This window comes from Leucoraja erinacea, chromosome 34 (genome assembly GCF_028641065.1).
Source record: "Leucoraja erinacea ecotype New England chromosome 34, Leri_hhj_1, whole genome shotgun sequence".
In the NCBI taxonomy this organism is placed as follows: Eukaryota; Metazoa; Chordata; class Chondrichthyes; order Rajiformes; family Rajidae; genus Leucoraja; species Leucoraja erinaceus.
In genome coordinates, this window is record NC_073410.1 from 13444057 (window position 1) to 13468924 (window position 24868).

The 24868-nt window shown below is 43.9% G+C and overlaps 3 protein-coding genes across 8 annotated transcripts in view; 2 read left to right on the forward strand and 1 right to left on the reverse strand.

Moving 5' to 3' along the window:
* Nucleotides 1-13129, forward strand: part of hif1an (hypoxia inducible factor 1 subunit alpha inhibitor) — a 54367-nt gene extending 41238 nt beyond the window's left edge. For 2 of the 5 annotated variants that reach the window (XM_055661874.1, XM_055661876.1), the window contains one exon: nt 12434-13129. In XM_055661874.1, the coding sequence (XP_055517849.1) occupies nt 12434-12454 (21 nt within the window). In that variant the 3' untranslated portion in view covers nt 12455-13129. Of the gene's footprint in view, nt 1-341; nt 4577-12433 lie in introns of those variants that run through there. The other 3 variants (XM_055661875.1, XM_055661872.1, XM_055661873.1) reach the window with 2 other exon arrangements.
* Nucleotides 1-24868, reverse strand: part of ndufb8 (NADH:ubiquinone oxidoreductase subunit B8) — a 212145-nt gene that overhangs the window by 47650 nt on the left and 139627 nt on the right. The gene's annotated exons all lie outside the window — the stretch shown is intronic.
* The window catches only part of fbxl15 (F-box and leucine-rich repeat protein 15), a 45627-nt gene continuing 36093 nt past the window's right edge, over nt 15335-24868 (forward strand). Inside the window, exons 1-3 of one of the 2 annotated variants that reach the window (XM_055661878.1) lie at nt 15335-15738; nt 21708-21870; nt 23242-23744. In XM_055661878.1, the coding sequence (XP_055517853.1) occupies nt 15716-15738; nt 21708-21870; nt 23242-23744 (689 nt within the window). In that variant the 5' untranslated portion in view covers nt 15335-15715. The remainder of the gene's footprint in view (nt 15739-21707; nt 21871-23241; nt 23745-24868) is intronic. The other variant, XM_055661877.1, reaches the window with a different exon arrangement.

The following is a 24868-nucleotide window of genomic DNA, read 5'->3' on the forward strand; positions in this document are numbered from 1 at the left end:
ACTCCCCTAGTAGTCTACGAAAAGGCTAGACTTATTTTTCATTGTTGGGACCTGAAGTGGGGCTTGAACCCCGACTCATAGCTCTGGTGAAAGTGAGTCAAAGTGATACATGAGCAGCAGGACAGAGAAATAAAATGCCGAGCAAAATAATTCCTTCCCAGCAGTGACCTGCAATAAGATTGGAAAACAGATCGGCAATCAACATGGAATGCAGAAATGACACAGAGATTGCATGGGTGTGATTGCCCTTTCATGTTGCATTATCAGTTTTGGATAATCCATCTGTTCCTAATTGCCTGGGCAATATGATGAGGCTCATTATTTATTTCCTTCCTGACTAGGTCGGGCCATTATTAAGAATGATGATTAAAGGCCGATATGATCAACCTTACAGTTAATCGTCTTTCTGCGGACTGTTCACCGATGCTTTCCGAAAGTAAATGGCGCCAGAGAGAGACTGAGCATACAGTCCCATGAACATTGCGTGCCTGCACTTGAAGAAACACAGGAACTTTTCTTATTCAAAATCGGCTGCCATCGATCATTGTGGTGAATTGTTGAATCCACCATCCATGTGCCTGTTGGACAGAAGGTTCTGAAAATGGAAGTCTGTTATCAGTAAATTGGCACCTCTCCCCAGAAATGTTTAACACTGAATGTGTGCGTAGACCACTTTCAACCCATTTAAAAAGGATTTATGTTTATATTTTTAAACAATGAACTTTGTGCTCTTGCCGTTGGAGTGGTAACATTGGACTGAGTGCTGAAGGTTTCCATGCACAGGACTGACAGATGGAGGTTTATCACTTTGACCCTCTATATTTGGATTTTGAAAAGGCTGGTCTGGGATTGTGAAATCCTGTGATTTGTGAAGAATTCAGTGACATGGTCAGGCCTGAAAATGCTCAGTTTCAAATAATAACAAGGTGACGATAGTAAGCATAAGATCAAATGAAATATTGTTGTCACTTGTTGGATACAACAAAAAATGCTTTTAACTTTTATCACGGGACAAGGTCAAACATTTTGTGTAAGGCACTGCATCCCCTAAAAAGTGCTAAAGTAAGGCAGAGCATCAGACCAAGCTAATGTCACAATCTTGAATATTATCCGTTGTGTCTTTCAAGCCCTATTGCTATTCGTTTGAGAGAGAGTACCGTGGATGCGATCATTTAGGGTAATTCTGGTTGCACATATAATTTAACTTTTGGGGCACTCCAAGTCTTTCTATTTGCCTGTGTGTCTGGCTATCTGTGTCTTAGCCACTGTGTTAGTGTGTAGTTATTTCTCCCTGCCCATCTCTTGTATTTTCTTGTGCTTCCTCCCTCTTGTTCCTGCACTTCCTCCACCTCCCCTACATTGTCTACACCACCCCAGGTGTAGCTTGTATTAAATGTCTTCCATTTCAAACATCGACATTCTACAACTTATTAAACCAATGATAATCAAAATCATACAATGCCTTTGGGGTAACTCCTATAGTTTTATTGTCCCTATGGTTTAACCTCACTTGCTTTGAGCAATATCAAAAGACTTTGCACTCTTTCCTTTTCACTCTTCCCATGCCTCTGTGTCTGCTTGAAATATATCATGGTGACCTTTTTCCTCGTCTGATGAAAAGTTAACAGCCTGAAATACTAATTCCTGCCTTCACTTTCATTTTACACAACTCTGCCTGCTTCAAATTGAGAAGCGATCTGAGTGTAAACTGATTAAAACCTTATTCTGTTTTACTTTCCATTTGGGCTAATGTGCGGAACTGAAAGGAAAATTCCATAAGTGCTGTGAATCTGAATCGAAAACAGGGGGAAAAAATGGAAATGGGTCAGTGAGCAAATGAAGAGAGATTGACCAGGCCTTTCAGACACCCCCGGATTTTTTTTGATTTTTTTTAATGTAACCCACTACACTCCCTGTCCAGAATCACCATTCCATCTCATCACTTAACGTTCTCCACCTCACTTTCTATCTAAACCCTTCAAGAGGGGATTTTGCCTCATTGCCTGTTCGTCCTATCCTGAGTAATTAGCCAGTCTGATGGAGAAAATCTTCACGGTTCACAATGAGTTTTCTGAAGCCGTCATATCCCTTGCTGTTTGTGAGGAAGAACAGTGAGTTGCACGATAGCTAATCACACTTACAGTCGGCTCTTTTCACCCCACATCTTTGACAGAACTGATTATTACCAATATTACAATGAGATAACAGTTGGAAGTACAAAGAAAAAGCATTGGCTAAGTGGTTAGTACAGTTCCTGGATAATCCAGACTGAGAATCCTGGCCCTTTGATTAACGATTTCTGTGAGGAAACATCGTGGGACTTCAGTAAGGGAAATCACCACTTTATGGAACGAGTGGGCAGTTTGTGCTGTAATTCAAATTGATCCTTTCAAGATATAAAAAGGAGTAACGAAATATATGCTGCTTAAAATAATTTATTTGGCAGCACATTGTTAACCTGTCTTCTCATTGTGGTGATTCAGTGATTCTGTTTTTATGGGGAAGATTCATAGCATGATGTTTACCTCTGAATTTTTATTTTCTCTGGTCTTGGGACACGTCCCCAGTTTCCTACAAAGAGGGAAAGGAGACTGTGACTGCCCCATGGCTGTCAGGGTCTTTGTTACTCAGCTTCAAACCTGCCCATATATTTCAACACTGTTGTCAAATTCCTTGGAAAGCTAGATGCTCCCTTGGAGTGTAGTTACCTAGTTAAACAAAACAGTCTCAATGCCACTACTTCCTCCTATGTGCTGGATTCAGAGAATCAGTCACTTGTCGTTGCACATTACCTAATCAATCAGAAACTAAATGAGCACCTTTGTATAGTTTGTGTGACTATTCTAAATTCCTGCAATTAAAAAAAAAAAATGAATCACTGGCTGAAAGACGGGCTATTGATTCTATGATTTCCGTTAAAGGTTTGGTGGCCTACTCAGTGTCATTCACTACACCCTGATTCTAAACACACCCTGCCACTGCTGAGTGTAATCTAATGGAATTGGCTGATTAGTCTGAGATCTCCCCTGCAGTAATTGAGCCACAAGAATAATGCCATGCTGGGCGTCATTTTGAGGAACCAGGTGTGATCTTGCCGAGCTCTATAAATGATGAACACGGTTTAAGGTGGGAAACACAATGGTGTTTCTGTACTTGGGGGAGGATTTTGAAATGATGATTCATAACTAGAAGGTAAGCTAATAATGATTTAGGAGAAATGCATGGTTCCCTCTAGCCCCTTGTGCTTACTAACCATGAGCAGAAGAATGGGGTTAGGAATTGCCTTCTCCAATAGTATTAATAGCAGCTGATTGTTGGTCTGAAGATGGATCTAGGCCCAAAACGTCACCCATTCCTTCTCTCCAGTTATGCTGCCTGTCCCTCTGAGTTACTCCAGCTTTTTGTGTCTATCTTCAGCTGATTGTTGGAGTCTGCTTCTGATATTGGGTCTCAATGAGGCTATCCAAACTAAACTTTGGAAACCAAATATAATATTACTGTTCATTGCCATGTGTCATATGTTTCAAAGGCAGGGTTCTTGACAAAAGCTGACCTGACTAAAGCTTCTGATAATGTTATTCTGTTGACTGAATATTTCTGACAATTGATTTCCTTTCAAAGAATGAAATTAAAGTCTCCCCCCCCCCGGTAATATAATAATCCGAAACACTTTTCCAACTCACAAATGAGGCACATTGAAACTTTCCCTTTTATCTCATCACGTGCTTATGGTGCCCAGTTGATGTTGGTGCCCAGTGATAGTGGTGCTGCCTTGAGAAAGGGAAGAACAACATCAGCTACAAAAAAATGTGCGAGAAAAGTTCACAACCCGTCTTGCACAATAATCTTGACGGTGACATGGTTGTGAAGAGTGCACTTTTTAAAGGGACATTTACTAAGAATGCGTGGTATTAGACGGTCCCCAGTTTCATGCACGGCTGATGATTTTACTGTTCTTTAACTCCGCTAGTGATGGATGAGGAGCTTCAGGAGTTTGACCTTGATGTTTTCCAAATGTAATGTTATGGTTCGACGTTGTGAACAATTATTTTAACAATATAGCCTTTGGATTTGGTGTTAAAGTAAGAGCACAGAAGGAGTGTTTACAAGAAACAGATTATTCTCTGAAGTGTGATTGCTTGTATGATAGCCTCTAACCTCAAATACTTTCTGATATCAATCGTTAAAATATGTGAGGAAACTCCCTTTGCTTCTCATTTGACAGGAAGATTCAGAAACCCTCGCATCCCTCACTGTTTCACACACCCACCATTCTCACAGGAATTCACCATCCCGTGTTTGGAGTTGCTTCCCGTGCAACTATAGCTTTGATTATGGAAAGAATAGCATTCGATTTCTGAATTAGAATACAACGACAAAGTCAAAGTATACACCTTACTCATTACAGCATTTCTCTGGAACTTTTGAAGCATTCTCCATGGAAATTGTTGGATGCATGTGCACTGGTATGTTTTGGCATTGAAGATTGACTCTGTTCAGTAACACAGATTTAAATGACTGTATGTTCAAGAAGGAACTGTAGATGCTGGAAGATCGAAGGTACACAAAAATGTTGGAGAAACTCAGCGGGTGCAGCAGCATCTATGGAGCGAAGGAAATAGGTGACGTTTCGTCCCGAAACGTCGCCTATTTCCTTCGCTCCATAGATGCTGCTGCACCCGCTGAGTTTCTCCAGCATTTTTGTGTACCTTTAAATGACTGTTATTGATTTTTTTTTTAAAAACAGGTTTGTTATTTCCATTTTTCCTCCTACAGTGTATTTTATAGCCCTCAAAATTATAATTGGTCCTTGGATACATGTATATATGTTTAAATTAAATCCTTGTATAAAATGTTCCAGTTCAAATCTGAAAAAAACTGCTATTTTGCTGTAATTTTGTTGATATAAATCCCCCAAACGTGAAATTAAAATCAATATCAATGGTTGCCGAGTTTGTGACTTTATTGAAATCCACTGCTGAGTTGGAATCCCAGTCTCTGGTGATCAGTGATCATGTGCTGTATTTTGATCAAATCAACCAGGTAAAGTATACAGAATAGAATTCCATAATTGCCTGAGTCTGAAGAAGGCACTCGACCTGAAAGGTCACCGATCCATGCTCTCCAGAGATGCAGACCGACCTGCCGAGTTCTTCCAGCACTTTGTTTTTTGCTCAAGATTCCACCATCTGTAGTTTCCTTCCAGCACTTTGTTTTTTGCTCAAGATTGCAAAACATCTTCCCTAGTTTCCTGTGTCTCCAGAATGCCCGAAGTGTAATTGCCAAAATTGCCTTCTATTTAAAAAAACAAACTTCCCTTTATGATAATAGCAAAGTGAAGCTGAATGAGTGATCAGACTAGAGTCTCAAATCTTATTTTGTAATTGCCAAACGGCATTTCGTTTGGTACGGCATTTCGTTTGGACCTCCAGGGGTCCAAATGACAAATAAATTGATTCTGATTCTGATTCTGATTCTGACAGCAGAGATGGATTGGCTGTGATGATAAAGAAAGGTCAAAAGCTGTTCATTTCACCAAATTCAACCTTTAGAGCAATGACAATGTATTGTTTTAATGTGTTGAGCAAGGAGGCTGCATATCTCAAATTTTGTGTCTGCTACAAGAGATTGGTGACTAAACGCCAACATCAGAAGTTTTTTTCAGCAATTCTGCATCAAGAAGGATAGAGCTAAGATTGGAAACAGGATCTACAAACGTTATTTCTCCACTTTACACATATGTGACACTTTGCCCTGACCATGCTGAACAATGGATTCCCATATTTTCTCATAATTTTCAGCCTATTGAGTGCCAACTCTCAGAGGCTTGGCGGAAGGAATCAAAGGCTAGTTGTAGAGATTTTCCCGATTAGATGTCTGTGATCACAGAACGGTGCTGGGTTCACTTTTGTTTGTCATCTACGTTGTTAATGTAGATTCCAATGTAGTTAACATCGTTAGTGAATATGCAGATGACACCAAATTTGGTGCTAAAGTGGACAGTGAGGAAGGGGCTATCTAAGTTTACAATAGGATCGTGACCAACTGGGAGTTAGTTTAAGGAATGGCAATTAGACTTTAACACTGAAAAGTGTGAGGGACCGCACTTTGGTTTGTCAAACCAGAGCAAGACTTGCACAGCAAATGTTAGAGCTCTGGAGAATGTTGTGGGACAGAGATATCTGCCAGTACAGGTGCATGATTTCCTGAAATTGGTGAATTGGGTGGACAGGACGGCGAAGAAAGCATTGACGCATTTGCCTTAAATGGGACCGGTGCTGAGTATAAAAATTGAGACATTATAATATAGCTGGTGAAACCATGCCTGGAGTACCATGCGAAGTACTGGTCACCCAGCTGTGGGAAGGATATCATTATGTTTTAAAGGGTGCAGGAGTAATTCACTAGGATGTTACCAGAACTTGCAGAATTGAGTTACGGAGAGGGGCTGGGACTCTCTTCTTTGGCGTGCAGGAGGTTGAAGGGTGACATTGAGTTGTACAAAATCATGAGGGGCATGGATAACATGAATGCTCATGTTATCATGAATTGATAGAGGATTTTAAAACTAAAGGGCATTTAGGTGAAAGGGGAGAGATTTAAGAGGGACCTTGGGCATCCTTTTTCATTTGGAGAGTAATCCATATCTGAACAAGATGCCAGGGAAAGTTATAGAACCAGATACAAGTCTGCCTTTCAAAAGACATATGGGACTCGTCCAGAATGCCAAATTGGTTGGCATGGACAAGTTGGATGGAAGGACTGTTTCCGTTCTGTATAGCTCTATTAATAATCTTATCTGTCCCATTCTTTCACTTATTTCTGCCCAAGAACTTTCCTCAATAACCCAATCACTCACTTACAGTCGGGGCAATTTACAAGAACCAATTAATGTACCAATGCACGTATTTTGAGAATGCGAGGGTATACCGCAGCACTTGGGTAAACCCCACATAGTCATGGGAAGATAGATGCTCCCTCACCCGCTGAGTTTCTCCAGCATTTTTGTCTACCTAGGATTAAACTCTGCTCGCTGGAGCTGTGAAGCAGGTGTACTACCTTCAGCACCCACTGTCTTGTTTGGTGAGTAAATGTATTGGAGGTTGTGACACATTCACTGGGTTTGATTAACTTAGATAAAAGCATATACATTGAAGCCCCTTAAGTTGCTCTTGGATTCAGTAGAAACGTGGCTGATCTGAATACAACCAATATATACCTGCCTGCCCACAATAGGGTTTTACCCTTTCTCTAGTACCTGAGTAGCTGTAATGAACTCTGCTTCCACCTCCACTGCTGTAGGAGGACGAAAGTCCCAAAGACACAAGCCGAGTAGAAATAAAATGCCTCGTCTCTTAAATGAGCAACACCTTATTTAAGAAAAAAAAGTGAACATCCAAGTTTAGATACAGAACTTCTTGCAGTGGATAATATCTACTCCTGCAACTCCTTTACAACCACTCTGGGCATTAGATTTCAATTATGACCCCATATATACTGCCCTATACAACCTTCTCTCAAAGCCAATCCACCTGTTTTAGCCATCGGTCTAATAAATCTTTGAACAGCTTCCAAAGCATTTATGCCCTTCCCTAAATTAGACCAATACTGAACACTATGCCCCAGATCTGTTCTTACCAGTGGCTTGTGGAACTTTCACTGCAAGTCCGTTAAGGCCATTTAAGCTAATGGGGTGTTTAATACCTAGAGTTCCTTTCCATTCTGATCATTGTCCAATGGTGTCGGAGGGAAAATATGTGTGCTGACGTTTTGCCTTGGTATCAATGACCTGTCGGATAATCTATTCATACAGCTATCCACGATATCAATGACCACGGTGGGATGTGACGCCATTGGAGCTGACTCAATAACATTCTCGGTAAATGAGAGGAGGTGATGAAGGAAGATGGCCAATGGGAGCCCGATATCAGAAAGACTTGACGATGGATATAATGCTGTCTGCTGTTCAGGAATTACTATTGCAACATTACGCTGCTTATAATTAGGTCTTAACCAACTTGGTCTGAAGAAGGGCCTTGACCCGAAATGTCACCCATTCCTTCTATCCAGGGATGCTGCCTGTCTTATAGTTAAGAGGGAGTTAGATATGGCCCTTGGGGCTGAAAGGGATCAGGGGGTATGGAGAGAAGGCAGGTACAGGATACTGAGTTGGATGATCAGCTATGATCATATTGAATGGTGGTGCAGGCTCGAATGGCCTACTCCTGCACCTATTTTCTATGTTTCTATGTCCTGCCGAGTTTCTCCTGTCTGTCTTCTGTTTCAAAGATGGGTTAACCTCATGATAAGACAAATGCTGGAATCATTTATTTTATTTCCTTTCTTTCCTTCCTCTCTCTCCCGTGGTGCTACATTTGCTAGCTTCCAATATGCAGGAAATAGTCTCGAATAATTTGGGACCATGACAGCCAGTGTGTGAGGATTTAGACGAGGGAATTAAATGTAACATCTCTAGATTTGCGGATGACACATAGCTGGGTGGCAATGAGAACTGCGAGGAGGATGCTATGAGGCTGCAGTGAGAATTGGATAGATTGGGCAGATGATATGATATGATATGCCATTTATTGTCACTATACATGTACAGTGAAACTGAAAGCTGCTCGTACTCAGTGCATACATACAATTTAGCACAAAAAACAAGAAACAGAAAAAACAAAACCAGATGAATGGCAGATGCAGTATAATGTGGATAAATGTGAGGTTATCCACTTTGGTGGCAAGAACAGGAAGGCAGATTATTATCTGAATAGTCAGATAGTAATAAGGGGAGTTGCAATGAGACCTGGGTGTGCTTGTACATCAGTCACTGAAAGTAAGCATGCAGGTACAGCAGGCAGTGAAAGCTATCCGGAAACCAATCGCATCTCCGGCAAGGTAAGAGATTGAAAAAAGTTTCCCCCCCCCCCCCCCCCCCCCCCCCCCCCCCCCCCACATAAAACAAACCAGAGAACATTAACACAAACTTTTTAAAACACACTAAGAATAACAAAAACGACGAAAAGTCAGACGGACCATTGACGAGGCTGCCATTGCTGACGGCGCCACCCGGTGGAATTGAATGGTGGTGTTGGCTCGAAGGGCCGAATAACCTACTCCTGCACTTATTTTCTATGTTTCCATTATGTACAGGTCTGGATCCCCTGCTTGCGGAAGTATATGCTTGCAAGAGAGGGAGTGTAGAGAAGGTTCTAACGATTTTTTTCATGGAATGGTGGGTTTATTGCAAATGGAAACGTTAGCAGATTGGGCCTGTATTTTCCTCACTTAAGAGGTTTTTAGTGGAAATTCATTGAAATATACAAAATTCTTACAGGGCCTAACATAGTTTGATGGGAATGATGTTTCCACTGGCTGTGATGTCTGGAATCAATGGTAACTCTCAAAAGGTTTCAGCTATTTGGGGAATAAGATGAGAGGAAATATTTGTTCAAGTGAATTATGAAAGCATAGTCACTGCATATATTCAGGGAAGAGATCGATATATTTTGAGATATTGAGGTTAAGGTTAGTACAGGAAGTGGTGAGGAGATAAAAGATCAGTCAAGATCTTAAATGTTAGAACGTGCACTAGAGACCGTACGGTCTATTCCTGCTTTGACGTTTAACTTTTTAACTTTCTTACCTACTATGATACGAACAAGCAGTTTCAAACAAAACTAGAGTTTTTTATATTTTTAATCCAACTAGTCAGTGGTGCTTACACAAGTGGGAGACAGGAACTACAGTGGAATATCATGAGACTGAGGTTTGGTTGAAATTGGTGACAAATTCAGGGGTTTGCTTAGGTGGAATGCACTCCACTGAAGACTGTCTGAAGAAGGCTCTCGATCTGAAACATCACCCATTCCTTCTCTCCAGAGATGCTGCCTGTCCCGCTGAGTTACTCCAGCATTCCGTGTCTATCTTCTTCCGAAGACTGTCTACAAGTCTGACTGGTGAATGAAGTTACCCTATCTTGGATCCAGTTAAGGTTTCAGAAACCCAAATCCAAGCGAGATGGACAGAGACACAGACTTTTGAGTTCAAATCCGAGACAGTCAATTCAACGGCAAAGCAGTTTTTTTTTCGTTCTGATTTTCTCACAGGTTAAGGTTGGGGTGGGAGATTGCACCCTTCACGTGGTCCGCCCTGTTTCGACTAATGTAATCAACCTGATGTGCCCTATCAAATAAGATCAAATAGAACAAGTTGGCCGACAACTTTAGGCTGTGCTCGCCATGCGCAAGAAGAAGAAGACAGGTTAAGGTTGGATTTGTAGTTGTTTATTAAAAGTGCACAATACTAAATTTATAACTTTTGTATTTTTTTGAAAGGCAGGAGCAGAGTTTAACATGTCTTTAAGAATGGAATGTGCAGTCTCACCTTGCCCTTGGAGTTCATATTGACCCAATAGGTCCCCCATTCCTTCTCTCCAGAGATACTGCCTCACCCGCTGAGTTACTCCAGCATTTTGTGTCTTCCTTCGATTTAAACCAGCATCTGCAGTTATTTCTTACACATAGTTCATATTGTTATCCAATTGATCTTGAGACTCGCATGGTGTCCCTGCTTTGTCTGTAATAATCTTATAGACAATCAGTTTGTAGCAACATTTGTGAGCTTCCATGAGTAAACCTCTACCTCTGGAGGTGAATATGTTGTATCTCAATGCATCCTGAAGACATTAACTTGATAAAATTGTCATATGCCCCTTTAGGTAGCTCATCACCAGATTTTACTCATTATTGTCACCTGACACATCATCAGTGGGACATTAATTTAGTAACAACAATAACTTCTTAAACTGGAACCATCCATTTTGGGCAGCATGTGGAAAGGATGCATTCTTGTGGAAGGTTACATCCATCTGAAACAATTTCATAACTTTAAAGATACCTACTAAGAGACTTGCCAGTCCTCTTCTAAACCAAAGCTTACAATATGTGCAATAGTTTGCTGCGAAGAGCTGCTTAAAATTAATTGATCAAGCTGTTGATCACTTAGCCTTGTACTTTATAACAGCCTATTTTTTGTCTGATACAATGAAGCTCTGATAATCTGCTCCCCAGCAAGTTAAGATCACAACAGTGGGACATGTTCCATTCACTGGGTCTCTATTCGTGTGCTGTTTTTCAATTCACTGAGTCCTGGTTTCCACTGTCTCTATAGACCTGTTGAGCCCTCATGTTCCTATGATCTCTCACAAGCATCGAGCCCAGTACCCTGATTCCCTCACATGCACAGGACCACAGTTTCTTTGCTTCCTCACATGCACTGAAACCACCGAGTCGTCCTGCTGTTCCCTCACGTGAACCGGGACTCAATTCCCGTGTTCACTCACAGTCACCTGGTCCATATTTCCTCACACATACACACACACACACACACACACACACACACACACACACACACACACACACACACACACACACACACACACACACACACACACACACACACACACAGGGCTTTGTTAGCCGTGCTCACTCACATGCACCAGGCCCCAACATCCCTGCTCCCTCACACACGCACCTGCCCCTGTGTTCCCTCACACTCGCACCCTGGTTCCGGTACTTCCTCACCCGCATCAGGCCCTGGTTCCCATGTTCCAACACACGCATCAGGCCCCGGTTTCTGTGCTCCATCACATACATCAGGCCGAGGACAGATACATAAAACTGGAGTAACTCAGTGGGACAGGCAGCATCTCTGGAGACGAGGAATGGGTGACGTTTCGGGTCGAGACCCTTCATCACACATTCCTTCTCTCCAGAGATGCTGCCTGTCCCGCTGAGTTACTCCAGCTTTTTGTGTCCACCTTCGGTTTAAACCAGCACCTGCAGTTCCTTCCTATACAAACATCAGGCTGCCTCACACACTGGGCCCCCGTTCCACAATCCCTTTCGACTCGCTGAAGCCTGGTTGCCACACTTCCACTTACCCCACTACGGTCACATTCCCAGCAATTTTAAATTTACCTTCACCCCAATAATGATTTTAATATTGTGTAACATCAAAGAGAGGTGAATTAAAAATGTGTAAAAAATGTGCAGAGGGTGTATTACCAACATCTCATAATCTTGAAAATCGGCTAATCTGACACCACCGTTGTCTCCAGCATGCTGGATCGTAGGAATATATTATCAGGTTACAAGGTGTCACATTAATGGGGGTTTCTCACGGGGGACTTGACGCAAGATGTAACCAGAGTGAAGTGGTCGTGGTCTAGCACAATATCACACGATATAACGGGGGGTAGATAAAGAGTTCCCTCGGGTACTCGGCATTTCTGTTATTTGTGCGAGTGACTTGTCCGTCTCCCGAGCTTTCCCGTTAAATCTTGAATTAACATTGTGAACTGTGAAGTGTTGTTAAATCATCACGTGGCACAAATGATGTAACTTTTTTTTTCACACACTATAAATACTAGGTACATGGAGAAGTGGTGTAATCGAGGCGGAAATTGTCCCACTGCAGCGTTTCAAAGGTAACTCGGGCACATACAGTGGGAAAGAGCAAAGAGGCCATCTCTGCACTTACTACAATTCACAATTGGGGTGTGCCGTGGCAGGACAGCTCTCTTGATGGGTAGCCGACCACAGGAACACTACTGCATGTTAGCAGACATGCATAGAAAATAAGCTGATAATAATGTCCCGTTGTAATCCTGCTTACTTCTCTGTTTCACTTTAAAGTGTTGTCCTCTGAAAAGTGCTTCCTATAAGATGGTCGTCCGCAAAAGCTGCCATTTAGCACATTGCATTATCCCTTTTATTGCCTGAGTTTAGGCTTGTTGCAGAGGTTAATGAATAGAATCTGTTTAAAAAAATCTATCGTGCCTCATTTGTTGATTTTCATGTTTGCGAAGCCCTTTTTTAGACAAATGTTGTTTGGTGTGATGCACCTTCTCTCAATATGTGCAAGAAGTCTTCTTTTTATATTGTCAAATAGGAATAAAGACTTTGTCTCACATTGACCGTGATGATTGTCTTATTTTATTATCTACTGAGAGGTGAAACTTTCAAACGTTTAAATAGCTCAGCAATTGAGGGACCTGAACACTCAAAAATGAAAATGAATGAAAATGTGATCATATCACCTCCCTTCACCTATTTTGTGTTTCAGCATGAGAGGGATTATAACATTAGAGACATTCATCTTCTAGTGATGTGTTAATGAAGAATTGCAGACATCAATCTGATAGTAAAAAATATATTTATTTAACAATGAGGTAAACAAGACAATCAAACTGCTGAGTTAAAAGCTTTATCACACTTCAGGCGTTCGCATGAGTTCCCTCGGTAAACGCAAGAGTTATTACGGATATCGCACTGGCCACTTCGTCCATATAATGTTTCAATGTTTAACCACAAGTGTACAAGTCACTCTTGGAGAAATTCAAGCTTGCTTGAATTTGCTCCCGAGTCAACAAGTTACACGAGTACGTGCCGTTAGCACCACAGTGGTCCACGGTGGTCCACGAATACCGTATGGTTATCGTACGAGGTTCCCACGATGTTCAACTCTGGTTACCTCTTGCGTCAAGTCGCCCCGTGAGAAAGCCTCTTAAGAGACCCAAAGTTAAGATTAAAATATTCATGAAACGGAACTAGAAGTAAATTTCCATGTATGTGGTTTTCCTGTGTGATACATGTACATGCGTACGTGCTCTCTGTCTGATATTGAGCCTGATTTGGAAGGTTTGTCAAAACCACTGCACCTGAGACCTCGTGTTGAAGTCTCTCGCTTGTTTCTTAAGGTCTGAGCAGTGTATCACTGGAGAATACGTCCACATCCTGAATTCTCCATGACCTTCCCACCCAGTTCTGCAAACCTGCCCATTACACCTCAGCTCTGCAGATGTCCAATGTTGACTTGAGTTTATCCTTTCACTCACCCCATCCCCCATCAACAGCAGGCCTGTATGTCGCATCTGTAGGTTAATTGACTGAGTTACTCCAGCATTTTGTGTCTATGACATACTATGTGTACGGGGGCTTACTACTGTGTGCGTGTGTGTATATGTATATATAGATGTGTGTGTATGGGTGGGTACGTGTATATATACGCACACTGAACTTTGTTTCTCTTATTATATTGTTTAAAGTGCACTATGCTTACATATTCTGTTGTGCTGCTGCGAGTAAGAATATCACGGTTCTATCTGGGACACATGACAATAAAACACTCTTGACTCTTGAATAAAGACATTTTGTATTTACTAGCTTCAGTGGCTTAATCATAGTCACAGCAGGTGGGGTGGAAGATTGCAACCATTGTTTTGACAAATGCAATGAACTCGACGTGCATAAACGGAAGATCAAATAGAACAAGTTGGCCTACAACTTTAGGCTGTGCACGCCACACGAAAGAAGAAGTCACAGCAGGTCAATTAAAAAAAATCAAATATAAACTTTATTCACAAAAATATATCCATGAAATACAATACAAATATTAGTGTTTTCTTTTAATTCACAATGTTAAGTCGACACATTTAGTACACACAGGGTTATCAAGTCAATACATTCTACTTACAAAGCTCCAAAACCACTCATGGGGTCTCTTTCAAAAATTCACCGTGATGGAGCGATTGTTACCCAAAAATGCAAAGATTCACAATCCTTCGAGAGAAGAAACTCATATTCTCCAAGCCCCATCTCTGAACTCTTTTCTCTCGTTACTCTTAAGTAAATGTGAGTTGCTGAAATAGGAAACTGTCAAAACCTCATTCTACCACTTTGCCTGTGGATATTGAGGCCATAAATCAAAAAAAACTATGGATGGGTTTTCAAATCAATTCATATCACAAACAAGCTTGTTTCATCCCCTTCTCCTGCCTTTAAAGGCAGTGCCCCTGTTCGGATTTGCAGACCAGGCCTGGAATTTGATGATTTATAACAGGGATTCTTGCAGAGTCGGGATGCCGTGGCATATATTCATGTGCCTCAAATGAGCCGTCAATGTCAACACATCTGACACCATAGAATATTCCAGCTCTTTGTTCACAGAAACTGCTGCTCTCGGCTTTTTCTCCTGTCCTCAGCACTTCTGCTGACATTCGTGGGATTCATTCACTGCGCCTCGTCCCAATGATGATTGATTTTTCAATTTAAAACAAAATACCTTCTTATTATAACAACCTTGACCTCAAAACATAAAGGCGGATCCACATCTTGCTGTTACAGACGTGCACATAATATATTACACGGTGCAGTGACAAGGGGGGGGCATTCACTTGTTCAGAAGTAAAAACATACCACGTAGAGTAGCGAAGAGGGTTTTGTTTGGGAATGCAGAGAATTATATATTGTTTGAGCTGAAATGTAGGAAACGTAGGCTGCAGTTCAGACAAAAGACCAAGCTTTCAAACAGCACAGAGCAAAGATACTAGAGGAGCTCTGCTCTATAATCTTTGGTACAGAGTGCAGGAAATGTGGATATCAGGAGCATTTTAAGCGGTAAACATTAAAAAACGTGCGGCCTACCTGACGCTCACACCTCTTACCTGCGGTCACAGACCAGAAACTGAAACATCATCTATTTCTTCTTCCCAGAGATGCTGCCACAAAGATCAAATAACAAGACTTTGATGTTGCCTGAGCCGTTGAGTGTCCTCTTGGGGAAGTTGGAGGCGGTTGCACCGCGGGTCTGTGGGGGGCCGGTTGGGTGGTTGCACAGGCGGAAGTAGAAGAGGCGGAGGAGGGTGAGTGCGATGGAGACAGGTGAGAGCAGCAGGTGAGGAGCCGCGGGCGGGCGGGCGGGCGGGCGGGGGCCGTGTGTGTCCGTGCGGGGAGCGGCCAGGGCTGGAACATCAGCATGTTGTGACAGGGTCACTAGGCGGACTCCGTGTCTCTCTCTACACACACACACCCCCTGATCCCCAAGGGCAGTGGCCTGCCACGCCCTCAATCACCACCTGCCCTGTCCTGCCATCCCCACCCCTCACCCATCCCCCACCTCATCCCCCCCACCCCCCATCCCCCCACCTCCCCCCATCCCCCACCTCATCCCCCACCCCACCTCCCCCCACCTCATCCCCCTCCCCATCCCCCCACCCCCCCTCCCCCCACCCCCCCCACCCCACCCCCCCATCCCCCATCCCCCCCTCATCCCCCACCTCACCCATCCCCCATCCCCCACCATCCCCCACCTCATCCCCATCCCCTCACCTCATCCCTCATCCCCCATCCCCCACCTCCCATCCCCATCCCCCCCCCCACCTCATCCCCCACCCCATCCCCATCCCCATCCCCTCACCTCCCATCCCCATCCCCATCCCCACCCCCCCACCCCATCCCCACGCACCATCCCCCACCCCCCCCATCCCCTCACCCCCATCCCCTCACCCCATCCCCATCCCCTCACCCCATCCCCCCTCCCCATCCCCCCCCCCATCCCCACCCCATCACCCCATTTCCCACTTCACCCCACCTCATCCCCATCCCCTCACCATCCCATCTCCCCCATCGCCCCATCCCCCACCTCATCCCCACCCCTCACCCCATCCCCCATCCCCCCCCATCCCCTCACCCCATTCACCTCCCCCCCCCCATCCCACCCCCACCCACCCCATCCCCTCATCCCCATCCCTCACCCCATCCCCATCCCCCATCCTCCGAGACCCCCCCGCCCATCCCCCTCCCCCCCCATCCCCATCCCCCATCACCCCACCCTACCTTGCCATATGTCATCCAACACGCATCTTCCTCTGAGACCCCACCTCGCACTCAATTATGTTCTCTCAACCCCCTCCTCAGACACCCCTGACCCATCCCCCCCCCCAATTCCCCCATTATCCCTCTCATTACCATCCCTCCTCCCCCCCCCCCCCAATTATCTCCCCCCCACTCCCCATCCATCATCTTCCTCTGACACCCCTCATCTGCTTTGCCCTCAATAATTCTCCTCCCCTGCCATGCCTCATCCATCCCTTGCCTTCCTCTGAGACCCTCCACACATCTCGCCTGAAATCACCCTCCCCCACTCTCCCATCTCTCATCCTCCTCAGATACTCCCAACCTGCTCCCCCCTCAATTACTCTCCTCCCTCCTCCATTCTCTCATCCCTCCGACACCCCTCGACTGCCTCACCCTCAATACCCCTCCCATCCTGCCATCCCATAGCAACCCCTCGCCTTCCTCTGAAACCCCCTGCCCATCTCCCCCTCAGTTACTCTCCTCTCTCCCTCCCCGTCTCCCATCCCTCATCTTCCCTGATCTGCCCTGGGTACCTTGCCTTCAATTACCCTCCTTCCTCCCCCCTCAACTGCGCAACCATCCATCATCCGCCTCTGGCTCTCCCTGATCTCCCCTCATTATCCTCCCTGCCCCACTCGCCCATCCCTCATCTTTATCTCACGCCCAGACCTTGCCTCAATTACCTTTCTCTCCCCTCATTCCCATCCCTCATCCTCTTCCGGGACCACAGGCCTGCCCCCACCTTTAATTACCCTCCCACCCTGTCCTTCACCATCCACCTTCCTCCAAGAGCTCTGCCCACTCCACCTCGCCCTCAATTACCTCCATATCCTGCTGCCTCCCCCCCCCCCATCATCATCTTCAGGGACCCCTAGACTGCCGTCACCCAAATCTCCCTGCAGGTCAACATCCAATTCCAGGGGACCCTGTACTATGCTAGGAATGTTATCTAACCGACCTACCTTCCTTATGATGTGACCTTTGTCCCTCTTGTCGGCTAATGTTCAGCCATTGCCAGACATGTCAGCAATTATGATCGTTTCTGGAAAAATTGATTAGTATTCAAAGTCAAAGTGACCTTAGACGAGCTAACAGCATCAGTGTAGTACCTGTGACAGGATTAAATGTATGAAATCGGCCTGTTGTTTCTGCAGCTCCGTCACAAGCAGTGGAGAAACAATGACAATGATTTTGGGTGATTAAGAAATAAATGCCATAGATGGGCTGACTTCTGCGTTTTCCTCATGAAAATGAATTAACACAGAAACATAGAAATTAGGTGCAGGAGTAGGCCATTCGGCCCTTCGAGCCTGTACCGCCATTCAATATGATCATGGCTGATCATCCAACTCAGTATCCCGTACCTGCCTTCTCTCCATACCCTCTGATCCCCTTAGCCACAAGGGTCACATCTAACTCCCTCTTAAATATAGCCAATGAACTGTTTTTTTTGTTTTTGTTTTTTTTTTAAAGATGTACTTACAGATTTATTGATCTTGTTTCACCATTTCATAACACAAATATGTGAAAATATTCTTGGCTTGTTTCATCTCAAGTTGATAACAACATTTCTATTCTTTATGACGTTTATTCAAGCCAGAAATGAAGGGCACACAATTTATCAGCTGAGAAACTGACACTCCTCCCTCAGGTCACCGGAGGCCAAAACAACAACAGGATGGGGATTTTCCTCCTACCTCATTTACACATTGGATGCAACTTAAATATTCACTATGTGTACTGTAACATAAACAATAGGGATGGGAACATTTTACTTTGTAAATTTACTAACTAACATCAGAATTAACATTCACAAGATGCAGGAAGATCGGACTGTTGCTATTTGATCCACATTTTAGAATTTCTAGATACTGAAAATCTGCATGGTCTAATCTATGAATCTCCAAACTATGGCCACCAAGCGTTTATTTAGCGGGTTCTGTGGTAGCGCGGGAACTGTACACGTCAGTTTGCTCTTAACTTTAGAGATACAACGCGGAAACAGGCCCTTCGCTCACCCCCACTAACACTATCCTACACGCGCACACACACACACACCAGGGACAATTATACCAACCCAATTAATCTACAAATCTTTGGTGTATAACCAGCATATGTAGTTCCTTCCTATACAAACCTGTAAGTATTTGGAGTATGGGTTGAAACCAGAGCTCCCAGAGAAAATCCATGCACGGGGAGAACGTACAAACTCCGTACAGACAGCACCCGTATTCAGGAGCGGACCCGGCACTCTGGCAGCAACTTAAGACTGCGCCACCATGCCCCACAATTATCTTGTACAACTGTAACATCACAAATTATTGCAGCTGTTTTTAAAATCCCTCCGATATTTTTTTACAAAAGGCAGATTCTCCCCCTACATTTTGACTGGGGAAAAAAGGGAAAAAGATCAATTATTTGCGGACCAATTACCCCATTGTATTTGTTGAAAGCTATCATATGGCCATGGATTTATTGTAGGTAGGTGTATAAGTTGTAAGTTGCTGCAGATGAATGTGTCAAGGCAGTGTTTTTGTCGAAGGTATTTGTCAGCAGTTTACCCTAAATATTAATGTGCGAATTTGGGTGCAGAGAAACTAAAATCAAACGTCTGTTGAAAATAACATGCATGGGAGTCGAATCCCAGTGGAATATACCACCTGCTGAGCAATTTTGCATCAACCCATACAATGCTGTACCTTTACATTGAACTGATCGCACACCCATTCGATGTAATAGTCCGGAGAGATGTGTTAATTGTTGGTGCGCATTCATGCTCACTTTCTTCTTACACTTGACGGTCACCTAACTACAGAATGACTTGTGCGCTCCATTAATAGGAAATCTCTAGCTCAGATGTAGTCTTCAGAACCTTTTAAACATTTGGAATGGGCTGGATAGGGCTCTTAAAGATAGCGGAGTCAGGGGATATGGGGAAAAGGCAGGAACGGGGTACTGATTGGGGATGATCAGCCATGATCACATTGAATGGCGGTGCTGGCTCGAAGGGCCGAATGGCCTACTCCTGCACCTATTGTCTATTGTCTATATATATTTAGAGTAACCCGGGTAAGGCTGTTTCTCCCGCTTCCATTGGGGCGCGTCACTGCTTCCTCCATCAGGTTTGATTGGAATTGCCGTGGGTGAGGGGGAGAGAGAGAGGAGGGCCAGGGTCGTGGGGTCGTGGGGGGTGGGGCAGGGTTTAGCCATGCTCCCAACTCGCTGCAACAAACCCTCTTGGTGGGGAACTAGTAAGTGTGTATATAAATTAATTCACCCACCCTTTAGCTTAAAGTTTAACCTTGCTTGATGGCTACAGGTTTTGTTTTGAATTTTTTCCATTTGTTTTACTTAAGTTCTTTTTTGAGTTAATTAAATTTATAAAACTGACATTTCTTTATTTTTTCCTACGGCCCGCAAAAATGTGCCAAATATATAATGTGTCCCTCATGCTGAAAAGTTTGGAGGCCTCTTGTCTAATCCATAAACTCGATAGCAACTTTAGATGCCATTGGAAAACCCATCAGATGTTTATATGTACGTGCATATCTGATGGGTTTAAACATGTGCTGTCAATTTAATTTTGCCAGGTAAAGAATATTTTGCAATAAAAATTCCTCTGTTCCATAGTGAGAATGTTGCATTGGTGCTGAATATTCCTGTTATCACAATAGATAAACAGGCAATTGTCTCAGTCATATTCCCCATACCCTTTCCAAATATTTGAATACTTCAAGGGGTTTCAAAGGATATGGATCAAAATGTCAATGGGACGAGCATAGATTGGCCTCTTAGTCAACAGGGCCTGTTTTCGTGCTCCCAGTCCGATTTCACCCCGTTGTTACTTTCTAATCTTGTTGTTTGTTGCTTTTGATCTAAAGTTTATATTCTCCAGATAACATATTTCTGGGAGGTGGAATTATTTCCTCAGTGAAGTTCAACATAACATTTCAATCCTCAATATTAATCTTAAATTTATTAACTATCCTTCTACAACAACATAAAAACTTGTTTCCCTGGTTTCTCCTTATCAACTTGATTGATATGTCCCTGAACTATTTAGATGCTTTTCTAGCTTCGCTTTCATCTACTTTAAAAAGGTCTGAAGAAGGGTTTTGGCCCGAAAACGTGCCTATCTCCTTCGCTCCATTGATGCTGCTGCACCCGCTGAGTTTCTCCAGCATTTTTGTGTACCTTCGATTTTCCAGCATCTGCAGTTCCTTCTTAAACACTTTAAAAAGATTGATTGGAATATGAACTTGTTTAATATAATATCAAAATTTGCAGAAAGATTATTTATAAAATTACAATGCTCAAGTATGTAAGCAAAGTCACATAAGTCTGAAGACGGGTCTCAACCCAAAACGTCGCCTATTTCCTTCGCTCCATAGATGCTGCCTCACCCGCTGAGTTTCTCCAGCATTTTTGTCTTCCTTCGATTTTCCAGCATCTGAAGTAACTTCTTAAATAATTCATCCTGTTTGTTAACTGCAGTAGAACTGCAGGACTGTAGCAAAATATTCTTGGGTTTGTGCTTGTCAATTGTTAATTTGGGGTCTGCAATGATCCTATTGAAATGTTACAGTTAACATTTAACAGACACAAAATACTGGAGTAACGCAGCGGGTCAGGTAGCATTCCTGGAGTAAATGGATAGGTGACATTTTGGGTTGGGACCTTTCTTGAGACCGATCGACAATCCATCGACAATAGGTGCAGGAGTTGGCCATTCGGCCCATTAAGCCAGCACTGCCATTCAATGTGATCATGGCTGATCATCCACAATCAGTACCCCGTTCCTGCCTAAATGGGTTGGGGGGGGGGGTTATTTTAAAATGTGTGTTTGATAGTCAGAGTGACCAATGGGTTTGTTTCGATATACCTCTCATTTGTTCTATGACATCCATTGCACTGCGTATAACTGTTAGTTCTTTCTTGATTGGATTACAGGCGGGAAGCCAGGGCTAAATGTGATTTTCTCCTGAGTAAAATTAATTTCTCTAACAGTAGGTGCCAGCTCCTGGAGTTACCCTGGGAGGATGTCCTGGTTCCTCATGTTCTCTGCCACCTCCCACTGTGCCAACTGGTCTCCTTGCAGCGTGTCAGCAAGCAGTTCCGTAACCTGATTCAGCTCTACCTGACAAACTGTCACAGTCTGGATACCTCCCAGGTAACGTGCAGCCAGGGGCACTGCGCCCCCTTTACCACCTCAGGAATCCTTCACTGTCTGTGAGGCACTGAATGTTTTGTTTAGTTTCATGCATAAAGCAGAGTTGGAGTGCAGAATTGGAAGGAGAAGAATTAATAGAAATAACAATACAAGGAACAATAGATAGGATTGTACAAACTGGCATGCACCGAGTGATTGCAGACTCACCAAATCCACACTCCATCTCAAGTTTGCATAATTATCAAAAATGTCAAGAAATGGTAGGTATACATACAAAGGCTGCCCACCAATGACTTTCTGTGGTGGCAGCTTTGCCCCCAACACTACAACTTTATGGCAGCATCAGTGGAGAGACTTGCTTTGTTCTGAACCTTCTCATACCTCTAGTTTCTCCCTCACTGTCCTTGTCTTCTCCCTCCTTCCCCTCCCCTTCCCAGCTCTCCCACAGCCCACTGCCTCCGCCTCTTCTTTTCTTCTTCCCGCCCCCGCACCCCCACACCCCCATCAGTCTGAAGAAGGGTCTCAACCCGAAACGTCACCTATTCCTTCGCTCCAGAGATGCTGCCTCACCCGCTGAGTTTCTCCAGCATTTTTGTCTACCTTCGATATTTCCAGCATCTGCCATTCTTTTTTAAACACTGATGAATAGTCTTGACCGAAAATATCACTCGTTCCTTCTCTCCAGAGATGCTGCTTGTCCCGCCGAATTACTCCAGCATTTTGTGTCTATATCTTCGGTGTATTTTTAAACCAGCATCTGCAGTTCCTTCCTGCACTTTAACCATTGGTGATGCAACAGGGAGTATTGTTAGCTGGGAGTATTTTTAGCCATTTGAGGGGAAACAGAAAGAGTAAATAGAATAATACTCTGAAAGATGAAATTCCTTGGGGCAATGTTTGGCTGTTAAACCATCTGGGACTCATGTGATTGAATGGGGAGCTGGGGCCACCCAGAAATGAGTATGGGGAGGGAGGGAGGGAAGTAAAATAATATTGGGGGAACAAAAACTGTGTTCACGACTGATACAAAATGCTGGAGTAACTGAGCGGGTCAGGCAACATCTCTGGAGAAAAGGAATAGGTGACGTTTCTGGTCGAGATCCACCATCAGACTAAGAGTCAGGGAGGGTAAAAGTAAGGTGCAGAGCAAAGCGACTGAGAGAGGGGGGGGGGACTGAGAGTCAGGGACGAGGATGAAGTGTGTCTTGATGAAAGGTCTCAACCCAAAACGTCACCTATTCCTTTTCTCCAGAGATGCCGCCTGACCTGCCGAGTTACTCCAGCATTTTATGTCTATCTTCAGTGTAAACCAGCGTCTGCAGTTCCTTCCTCCACTGTACTCACGATCTGTTTCTCTCTGATTGCGTTCAGCTTGGGGCTGCCATTCCTCAAAGTGCATTCTGCAGAATACTGAGAGACAACTCTGTGCTGCATCACCTGGTTGTGCACAGCTGCTCCGACTGGCTAACGGACCTCGAGCTCCTGCCGGTGATCGGCCAGAACCACCACTTGGAGAAGGTTGACGTGACGGGATGCCGTGGGCTGAGTAGGCGGACGCTGGTGGCCTTGTCCCTGAGTTGCCCCAACCTGCAGCAGCTCTCCCTCAGGCAGTGCGACTGGGTGGACTCCCTCTCCCTACGCAGCCTGGCCGATCGCTGCGGCCGCCTCGTGTCCATTGACCTCACCGCCTGCAAGCAGCTGAACGACGAGGCTGTCTGCTACCTGGTGCGTAAATGTCCAAAGATCCGCTCACTGTCTCTGGCCGTCAATGCAAACATCAGCGATGGATCGGTGCAGGAAGTGGCAAAACTGTGCACTGAGCTCGAACACCTGGACTTGACCGGCTGCCTGCGCCTCAGGAACGAATCTATAAGGTAAAGGCCAAAGATTGATGTTCTCAAATATTTCTAAGGTTTATAATGTCCATCTCAACCTGTTGAGGGTCTGTAATATGCTTTGTATAGTCGTCAGAGTACAGAGCTGGAAATTTGAAAATTGGATCAATTTAAATTTATGTTAAATTGGAATCAAATAATAAATATCAAGAGCGTGAAATCCCAAATCCAACCACGGCAATTTCTTTCTTTAGTTCAGTTTATATCTTACGCGCAATCCTACGCATTAGGGACAAATTTATACAGTAGATAACGCTCTCTTAAAGATGGCGGAGTCAGGGGATATGGGGAGAAGGCAGGAGAGGGGTACTGATTGTGGATGATCAGCCATGATCATATTGAATGGTGGTGCTAGCTCTAAAGGCCGAATGGCCTACTCCTGCACCTATTGTCTGTTGTCAAATATTTATTTATCTTTTTATGTCTATCTCAAACCATTGAGGGTCTGTAACATATCTAGTCGTCAGAGTACTGAGCAGGATTTTTTTTTAATTGGATTAGTGATTAATGATTTACAGGTAAAAGTCACAGAATGGATCCCAAATCCCACCATGGCAAATTCTGATCAGTTGAAATAATGTGTAAATGGTGCCCATACAAAGTGGCCATGAAACTGCCGTCAAATTATCCACATAAACTGAACTGATTTACTAATGTCCCTCAGGGAAGGAGACCTGTTGTTCAGAAGATAGAGACAAAAAGCTGGGAGTAACTCAGCGGGGCAGGCAGCATCTCTGGAGAGAAGGAATGGGTGATGTTCCATTCCTTCTCTCCAGAGATGCTGCCCAAAGATCTTATAGCGATAAGATCTTTGATGCTGCCTGTCCTGCTGAGTCACTCCAGCTTTTTGTGTCTATCTTCGATTTAAACCAGCACCTGCAGTTTCTTCCCACATGACCTGGACACATTTATCTGTTTTGTAGTAAATGCCTACTATTTTTTTCTGTGTGCTTAAGCAAAGCAAGAATTTCATTGTCCTATACAGGGACACATGACAATAAACTCACTTGAACTTGAACTCATCAACACTGCCAAGATTAATTCAGGTGCCCAAGACACACTGTCGTACTGTAACACTTCTAAGTTAATCAAGAAGGTTTAAA